This window comes from Zeus faber (assembly GCF_960531495.2).
Source record: "Zeus faber genome assembly, chromosome: 4".
NCBI lineage: Eukaryota > Metazoa > Chordata > Actinopteri > Zeiformes > Zeidae > Zeus > Zeus faber.
The window spans coordinates 10,209,593-10,220,064 of record NC_137191.1 but is presented as its reverse complement, the minus strand read 5'-3'; the positions used below and the strand labels follow the sequence as shown (position 1 = coordinate 10,220,064).

At 47.6% G+C, this 10,472-nt stretch overlaps 1 protein-coding gene across 1 annotated transcript in view; it reads left to right on the top strand.

The window, feature by feature from the left end:
• chrna8 (cholinergic receptor, nicotinic, alpha 8) overlaps window positions 1-3,672 on the top strand; it is a gene marked incomplete at both ends in the record, with an annotated part of 35,321 nt that extends 31,649 nt beyond the window's left edge. Inside the window, 2 exons of the mRNA XM_079998927.1 lie at window positions 1,813-1,922; window positions 3,064-3,672. Of these exons, the coding sequence (XP_079855053.1) occupies window positions 1,813-1,922; window positions 3,064-3,672 (719 nt within the window). The remainder of the gene's footprint in view (window positions 1-1,812; window positions 1,923-3,063) is intronic.
• Window positions 3,673-10,472: the final 6,800 nt, after the last annotated feature.

Here is a 10,472-nt window from a genome sequence, read left to right as displayed (position 1 = left end):
TCAATGTGTATATCGCCACGTCAGTTTCTTGTTGATTTATAAATGTGGAGCGCCCCTCACCGCTAGATGCCGCAAACTCCTATGCGCTGCGCCTTTAACATGTGTGAGACCCGACCAACAGTTTGATGTGTAGACAGATGGTGTTTGGCGCTCGGTTTTAAAGGTGGGTCCAGTCTTATGAAAGGGTCGGATAAATGAGTTGGGTGGTATTGATACTTTCCTATCCTAGGAATTCCAATGGATAATGGGTCGTGGGATGAGTATTCTCTAAATTACCAGAGTCCCCAAATGCGTGGCCATAGGGTACATGTGCATACCCATGCAGAACCACAAACGAGCGGTTTACATAGGATGAGGTGCCGGGAGGTGGGAGAGCCCTTCCAGGTTACTGGTTCTATGTGGATGCTTTTCTTATTAACTGTCAGTACGCTGTCAGACAGACAGATAGTTTGGGGGTGGGGGTTGGCAGGGATGGGAAAGAATCAATTACCAGGCAGACGCAGAGGCGGTGTGGGTTCAGAATCTTAAAGACTTCCACGGACTTGCACACAGACCTCAGGCGGATTGCAGCAGCGCACCTTCGAGCTACAGATGCAGTAGGGTGACCCACACACACACACACACACACACACACACACACACACACACACACACACACACACACACACACACACACACACACACACACACACACACACACACACACACACACACACACACACACACACACTGTAGACCCACATCAAGAACAAGATTCTCCTATCTGTCTTCACTTATTGAACATGGAGGTTGCCGCCAAAATGACATCTCTAACTCCTTCTGTGAGAGCAGGTGTGTATGTGAGACGGGGGATTTCTCTGATAAGAGTAGAAGTTTTGCTGTAGGTGAGGTTGATTGGCCTGACCTGATAAGATCACATGTTACTTTCTACTGACAGACAGACAGACAGACAGACAGACAGACAGACAGACAGACAGACAGACAGAGAAAGGCGTTACCGTCATACAGAGCCGTACTGATAGGAGGAGGGAGAGCTGATAAGGAAAGACATGCAAAGCGAGGCGTGGAGGAGGGGCGGAGATGTCGGTCGGGACCATTTTGCGGCTCAGGGGCCTTAAAAAAACGTGATTGGAAAAGGGCTTCATGAGGACGGACGCATCAGCGCCACGCAGGCGGAGCGGAACACGCCAATAAGGACGAATAAGGACGCGACACGGAATCAAACGCTTATCAAGCCACAAGTTCATGTGGTGACTTCATTCACTGAGTTCTAATAATATCTCGGCATTTCAAGACAAACTGAGATTTGACCTGTTCCGGCATTTTCAGACGGCTTTGCTGAGTCCGCCGCGTTGTCACGACAGAAAAGAGAGAGAGAGAGAGAGAGAGAGAGAGAGCGCATCTGTGTTTCTCCGTGCGAGCGCTCGCGTGTGATTCCGCGATTCCTTTCGATGCCTCCGAACGGGTGTGTGTCTCCGCTCTGGAAGGCTGGTGACAGTACATGGGGACAGTTGTTGTTGTTAGTCACCCTCTGTGACTCTGGTGCCACCACCTGAGGCTTGTTGACTGGCACCAGTGTTCCCCCGGTGACTAACAAAGCAACTGACGGACTGAACTGCCTCATTCGACAGAACAGAAATGCAACTTACAGCAATTAAAGCCATCTGAGAAAACACGGGATTTGGTGTGTAGATCTGTGTTGCTTTTTCCGAGCAACTGAAGTTGGGGATATCATTGTTTGGGTGGCGTCAGCATGGCCCAGCGTAGATGAGGCAAAATGAAGGAGCGCCTGTGTCCTGTTTTCCGATCCAGCCCAGTACTTCGCGAGCACCATGATGATCGTGGGCCTGTCTGTCGTGGTCACCGTCCTGGTGCTGCAGTTCCACCACCATGACCCCAACGGAGGCAAGATGCCAAAATGGGTAGGTCAACACACTCTTTAGTCGTCCGTCACATACTGTGAACCATTGCATTTGGGATCGGGTGTTGGAAACTGCATATCTGGACGTGTTTGGCTTGGGTGTAGCTATACCAAAGCAACCTTTGAGAAATCTGTAAAAGCTGAGCTCGCGGCAACCCTGGATCTTGAAAATATCAACACCATCAAACCTAATTCCAGGGTCCAGTTCTCCCAGACAGACGGCGGTTTGAATTGCAAGCACCGGACTGTATCACAGTGTGTGTCAGCAGAAGCTCACACACACGCCTCACACACACACACACACACACACACACACACACACACACACACACACACACACACACACACACACACACACACACACACACACACACACACACACACACACACACACACACACACACAATCACACATACAATCCACTTTGGATTGCCCATTGGACTTGAAGCCCCTGCGGCCGTCACCAGAATGCATTATAATCAACATTTTCACAAAAGGGCTCTTTGTCGGATAATCTCTGCTCCCATGTAATCCGTCGTGATTTGTTCCTTCTACAGCAGCAAGTATTTGTGGAATGCAGATGTGCACATTCTTTAACTACGCCACCTCTATCTTCATTAGAAACTCTTATGGGTGTCCCCCTATGGCTTGGGGTCAGAAATGTATACAGTATGTACAGAATTGCACAAGTCACATTGCCGGAGGAACTGTTATTGCACAGTCCTTCCTCCTGTAGCTCCTTAGAGCCCCGCGGTCGTACCAATCTGTGCTTCCAGAAACGCTGCAGGAGTTCTTCAAAGCACAGCTGTATGTAATCAGAAGGAAATGGCCGTTTTCAAAAGGCCATCATTATTCTGTACTCAGTTGCTTTTTCCTTTCAAAAACCCGAGTAATTGAAGTAATTTGGCTCCCGTGGTTCCAGACATCACCGCGTGCTCCATTTTCTATTTCCTTTAGTAGATTGTAGAAGGAAGCACAAAGAGAGTTGAACATTGAATGGAATTGAAAAACTGTCTGCGGTGAGACCTGCCACCCGATGCGCGTGACGATTAAGCACGAGAACGTCATCTCCACCGCTTCCATGTTCCACCACTTCCTTCCTGTCTTGCCTCACGTCCCTCCTCCGCCCTCCACCCCTGCAGGTCCGGGTCATCCTCCTCAACTGGTGCGCCTGGTTCCTCCGCATGAAGAAGCCCGGGGAGGAAAGCAAGTCGACCGCATGTCCGATCAGCAACCCGACCGGCGCCTACAAGTATTCCCACGCGCCCCCGCACCACACCAGCACCAGCAGCATCCAGATGAGTGCTATACCGGGACAAGCCTCCACCCAGACCAGCACCAGCACCACCACCAACGGGAACATGAACCTGTACTTCGGCTACCATTCCATGGGCATGGACAACGCCGCCTTCCCACCCAGCACCGACTCCGGCGTCGTGGTGTGCGGCGGCGGCGGCGGCGGACACACCAACGGCTCATCCCCGCACGACATCCACTCGGATCAGGCGCGGACTTTGCTGCTGGAGCAAGTTCCGGAAATCTCCCGGATCCTGGAGGAGGTCCAGTACATCGCCCGGCGCTTCCGGGAGCAGGACGAGGGCGAGGCCGTCTGCAGCGAGTGGAAGTTTGCGGCGGCGGTGGTGGATCGCCTGTGCCTGGTGGCCTTCTCCCTCTTCTCCATCATCTGCACCTTCACCATCCTCATGTCGGCTCCGAACTTCATCGAGGCCGTTTCCAAGGACTTCACATAAGGCCCGGCGTGCCCCCCACATATAGAGGTTGAACACTGAAAACGCAGACGCCGAACAGACTGTGCCTCCCTACCAGCCCCCCCCCCCCCCCCTGTGAAACCATGCAGCGTCCGGTCATTTGCAAGTTATTACAAACCAAACCATTTTGAATATACGTATTTATCAGTAATATACCACTGTGTGTGGGTGATGTGGCTTTTTCCCTTTTCAAGGCTTCCTCGCTGTAGCTCCTAACACCTTGTGTACAGTAAGCCCGCGCCGTGTGACGAGGCTAAAGCCCATGACATACAGTAGAGCCTCACTAATGCACGCCTCACGCCTCCGCTCATCCACTTATACCTGTGTCAGTAGGCAGTGACTCCTTCCACATCCCATTACACCCCCGTTCCTTTAATCTATTTCTATTCTATTCTCCTTGAGCAAACGTTTAATTTTTAAAGTCGCTGTTTCATAAAAGAACAACGTGAGGCTGATATGTAAATACACGTCTTTTATATTCAAGGTATCAGAGGACGCGCCCTTCTTTGGTTCTTCCCTGTGTTCAACTTTGCGTCCGTACTGCTCATTTGGACCGTTTTTAGTTCCGTTGCGCGCATCCTCGGTGGTTCTACTGAGTTGACGTGACGTGACTGAAAGGGCCTCGTCTGCAGAGAGAGGAAGTGATGTCATAAATATTGGCATTGCGGCCCTTATTTCAGGTACATGTTGCACATCCTCATATAGCAATGGCAACATAGAGAAGGCAGTGAAGTGTTCACGTCAACAGACTGATGAAGCCTCCTGCGACGATGATCTGTCTCGTCTTGTCAGTACTGTGTTTTAATTGAGGCTCATCTTCACACCATTCTCTTCGGACATCTTCATGTGGGATGGATTTTTGGATCTCAAGTTAATTTCTTGAAAGTCGCATAACACACGACTCAGCTTCTTTCTGGCGTTTCCCTTTGACCCTTACACTCCTCCTCCGGTGTCTTTCACACAACCTGGACCCTCAGGTCACAAATGCGTTTAGCAGGGACATTCTGCCGCCACAGTTAGTGCAGAAACACCCTTCACTGTGATCTCAAAGGCTTTTATTTCCATAGATGGCTTTTAGATATTACATTTTTACAGCTTCATTCTCCCAAGCCACCTCATTAAACTGCGTTTTCCCTTTTCTGTTCCATTCTCAGAGGAAATACAATAGAGTTAGAATATTCTGATCTCGACAAAAAAATTTGTTTTTAATTATTTTTTCCAATTCAGAATATATTCTATTTTTGAGAGCTACAGTCCTTCTCTTATGCGTGTCTGGTAAGTAACTGTTATTAACCGTGTTATTCATTCATTTCAAAACAAAGAAAAAAAAAAAAAGTTATTTCTTTTTTTGAACGTAGGGCCCCATTAAAACGTATTTGCCACTAATCTGTCATTGTGCTGAGTGCTTTGTGCCGTTGCTGCGTAATTCTCTGTGAAAGGCGCGGAGTCACTTCCTCCCCTAATCTACACGGCGATGGCATGCGACGAGGATTAACCGCTCCGTCTCACGTAGCGCTGCGTTGTTTCGGCTTTGCCACGTTCCCGTTACAAATGCCACTGACCTCACACTCTGACGATTTGAGCAGCGAGAGCAACCCATCAGGAATAAGAGGGATAAGCGGGATAAGAGGAGGGTGGTGTGACCGCCTCGCACCATCTGCAGAAACAGAAACATCCCCGGGGGCTGTCGAGTCGGAAACCCTCGCTGTTATTGGTTGATTAATGGAGCCGCTACACAGCAATGGCCGCCGCCAGGACATAACTTTTAATGCAGCGAAAGATCATGGAGAGGATGTATGAAACAAAAAGAAAAGGAACGCTGTTGTCACTGTGCACCTTAACCGTAACCCTTTTTTTTTTTTTTTTAATTAATTCCCAAAACCTTCCGTGAGGTTAAATGGTCCTAGCGTCATTCTTTCAGTCTACTAAGTGGGTTGATGTATGTAAATGGTCAAATTGTTTTAAAAAAATGAAATCACATCGCAAAAAAATAAAATGAAGAAAAAAAAAAAAAAGGTTTTTGTGGTGGTGTGAGGATGTCATTTCTACGCTTACTTTTGACGATAGTGCAAAAACCCATGACGCAGGGGAAAGTGCCAAAGTGAATTCCTGTAAGACTGTGTGCGTTGAGGATATTTATTTTGAAGTGTTTTGGCAGATGGGGGGGGGGGGGGGGGGGGGACGCAGGTACTTCAAACTATCTAAAAACATTGACTTTCCCGGGGTGCGGTTTGGACAGTTTGGAGTGAGGCGGGCGGACGAGCAGATCCGTCGGCGCCGTGGCCGTCCCCTCGGGGAAGGAGGGAGGAGACGGGACGCGGCGGACACCGATACGTTGCGTAATAGGTCAGAGGGACGGCGCTGCGGAGCTCTGGTAAGTGACCCGGTGGAAAGGACGCCGGAAAAGTGAACTTTGATGAGTCAAAGATGTGACATTCTCAAGCGACAACCCCCAGCGAGCGGGGGGTCGAGCGGTGGAGAGCTGGTGATGTAACCACACGCACGGCCGGGACCTCTGCTCCGCTGGCCGTCACTGCCGGGGGAAAATTTTGAGTTTGGGCAGGAAATTCTATAACTGCATTTCACTTTAACGCCAAAACTGTTCCAGACGTATGGAATATCAAACAGAGGAAAAGTGCTCAAGCGGTACAATAACGCAGAGCGCCCAAATTTAAAACTCAATGGTAACTTGAAGCTTTGCAGCATCGGCCGCCTTTCCCGTGGCGCCGCGTTGGTGTTCCTTCGCTTCTCTACGCGGGGAAATCCAAGGGAAAAGTCACAACATTGAAGCAAAGCGAATATAAATTAGCGTGATCCTCCCTTTACGCTGGGGCGCTGTTTGGCTGTTTTTGAATGAACCCCGTCCCTGTCTCCCCGCTCAGCACAGCGCACCTCTCGTAGGAGCGTGAACCTGAACGGCCGCTGTACGAGGTTATTTATGGAAAAAATAAGGGAGAGATATACTGGATAAGATGAGGTGCAGTATCATCATTCCTGGGAAATCACACTTGTTCACTTTAAAAAATAATGTCATGTTCTTAGCGCTGCTGGACTCCGCTGCAGAAACGGTGCATTTTCCGAGCCCTTTGATATTTGATATAAATGATTCAGAAATAACAAAAACCATCGTATGAAAATAGGGAATCTTCAGATATCCAAGGTGTGAGCTAGTTCCGTCTTCAATCGGAATAAATTTGCAGATCATTCTTGGAATAGCTGAGAGAACTTCAGCTCCAGGATGGAACAAACCTCCTCCCTGCTCATGTCCAGATCAAATATCCTGCGAAACAAACAATGTAGCGTGCATAATTTGGGATCTCACTAAATCTCCTTGAGCTGTTTAAGCAGTAAAGCAGAGGTATTAGATACGGGAAAAGAAAAGGCGCGTCCACCTGTTGAATCAAAGTCTCGGATGAGCCGCTCAAACCGGAAGGAACATTTTCGAAAAGCGCATTTCACACACATGGAAGTTCAATAAAAATATAAATAAAAACACATTAAACTGCCTCTTGTGGCACTTCTCCATATCGCAAGAAGCGGGAGTATATGAAAGGGGAGATTTTGCTTATTGCTTGTAACACGGTCTGGACTTTGAACCACTTTTAGACACAGACACACACACACACACACACACACACACAAACACACACACACACACACACACGCACACACACACACACACACACACACACACACACACACACACACACACACACACACACACACACACACACACACACACACACAAAGTGCGACTCAGCAATATGTTGAGGAGTTGGTCAAACCTAATTCCAGGGTCCAGTTCTCCCAGACAGACGGCGGTTTGAATTGCAAGCACCGGACTGTATCACAGTGTGTGTCAGCAGAAGCTCACACACACGCCTCACACACACACACACACACACACACACACACACACACACACCTCACACAAACACACACGCACGCGCACGCGCACGCACACACACACACACACACACACACACACACACACACACACACACACACACACACACACACACACACACACACACACACACACACACCTCAGGCTCTGTCAATGCACTACATCAGCTCAAACCATGTGCCAACACACAAACAGACATGGTCACACTTCTTTTTTTAGCAAACTGGAGTTAGGTATCTCAGGTCGCCATGATGAGTGTAATGTTTCCACTGTAAAAGTAAAGTAAAATTAAATTAAATTAAATGTAATTAATAATACTGTAGACATACATATATTAAATGTTTATGTAGGATTCACTCAATGGCCGAGGAATATAAGGTGGATTGTATAGCATAGATTTGAAAAGGGATATTTTAATCTGGTTTCATCTGATTTGTAGTACTTATTTAATCCTCTGTCTCCGCCACCGGTGAGTTCTGGAGGCAGTAGCAGCCGACGGCCTCCCCAAAACTGTTACGATGACTAAGTCAGTGTGTTGCTCGGGGACAATTGAGAAAGGTGCTACGGAAATTTGGGAAATGGGGGATGGGTGAAGGTCCACAGACTCAAGGTCGTTACCCTGCACCACAAAGTAGCTCCAATGTCATTACTCCAACTGATGTCCGAAAGCATCAATCCAGCCGAGAGCTTTCAGCTTGAGGCTTTTATTAAATAGGAAAAACTATCTTTTTTTTAATTCTCCTGGGATTAGATAGAATGGTCAACAGCCTTGTATGCGCTGAAAAGAAATGCGGTTAAAAACTCAAACTGTGAGAAAATAACTGAGTATTCCTGTTTGTTTCTGGCAGAGTTGAAATGAACTCCTTGGATTGTTTCGGGCACAGTTCTTACAGCCTACAGCCTACGCCTTCATGTTTCGGTGAACTGAAAATCAGCCAATTTCATGACATTGGTCTCAAGATGTGCTTGACAGTCATCTTTTCATCACTTAGCAATTGTCTTTGTAGCCGCGGTGGAGGAGCCGCGGGTCCCTCGGTGGAGGTCTCACCACGGCTGAGTGATTATAGGCAACAGTGGAGGTTCACTACAGATTGGAACATGGGCTACAGTTGGGTTTTGGCTTTTATTTCTTTATCTGCAGGAAACCGTACAAACAAGCCGTCAGACATGGACAGGGGAAGGTTCTGTCCTTGTAGGCAGGCAGCACGGCAGGAGCATTGTTTTATTTGTTTTATTCGGTTTTCACAATGCCACTAAAAATGAATGCATTGTTTTTGTCGTTTCCAGGGGCGATAGATTTTTTGTAATTCCCCCGGTGACAGAGTGGTAAAGGCAGAGCCGCCCCTTCTGAAATATGAAAGCGGCCCCGCAGCTTCCTTCCAAAAGTGAGGTTTTTTTTTACTTTGGAAGGAGGCTGCGGAGAGATAAAGAGCGGCGTCAAGAGTGCGATTAAAGAAAAGAGGTAAAAGAGGTCAACGGATTCTGCCTTTTTACATTCCACGCAGCGCGTTTGGGGGAGGGGGGGGGGGGGGCTGAGCTGCTTGTTGCGATGCCACGATTTCCATTTGGGGAATCGGGGACTGGAAGACGGCTTTGCAGGCAGCGCAGGGGCTTCACTTTGAGATATTAAAATAAGACTATGCATCTTTGAATATGTGCCACAATAATATTAAACACACTGTTATTCCTACTATGGCTACTATTGGCTATTTAGTAGGCTAGAGCGAGGGTTCCCAAACTGGTGTCCGCAGCCATCTCGGGGTCCACAACAGAACTACAGGGGGTGATAAAACTAACCCCGGTCATCCGAATGCTGTAGGTGTTCCAAACGTGTTTCATCAGAGCAGGACACCTTCTTCCATTGCTCCATGGTCCAGTTCTGTCGGTGGACAGGCATGGGCACTCTGACTGGTCTGCAGCTACGCAGCCCCATGCGATGCACTGTGTGTTCTGACACCTTACTATCATAGCGGCATTCACATTTTTACTCATTTCTGTGGGATTGCACCAGATGGGCTGGGCTTCACTCCCCACACCCATCATGAATGTATGATCTAATTCCCTTGCCCATGACCCTGTTCACCGGTTGTCCTTCCTTGGAGCACTTTTGGTAGGTACTAACCACTGCACAGTGAGAACACCCCACAAGATCTGTAGTTTTGGAGATGCTCTGACCCAGTTGTGTAGCCATCACAATTTGGTCCTTGTCAAAGTGGCTCAGATCCTTAGGCTTGCCCATTTTTTCTGCTTCCAACAAATCAACTTCAACAACTGACTGTTCGCTTGCTGCCTAATACATCCCACCCCTTGACAGGTGCCATTGGAACGAGATGAACGAGAGCTAAGTTTCAGAAATAGATTTTTTCCTTCAATATAACTGCCTCTTGTGGAGCATATCTTTACGCCATTGCTCTAATACGCCGTCGTAAATCTTGTAAATTCCGATATTTTTCTTGTAAATTCCCACTTTAGTTTTTCTCGTAAATTTCTGACTGTGATGAATGGAGCTTCTTCCTCCCAAATGTCTGTCTATTATATTCTTTATTCTATTTTGGGTTATTTGGGGTAATACCCCCACTCTCCCCTCGTGCTGCCTTAAATTAATAAAATAAAATCTTCTACCATGGGCCTCATACACCATCATGTCAGAGTGATTGAACCTATTGTATAATCTAATTCCCTCCTTGAATCCTTCCTGTCTCTCTCCTTCCTATAAATAATATGCAATCACGGTTCATAAAAGGATTGATGAGTAAAAGTACTTTACAAATGTTCCTATTTTTCAACACAGGGAATACCCAATATAGTCTTGTAAATATCTAACTGTGTGCTAACTGCAACACATTCTTCCCCATGACAAATGCAATAATAATTG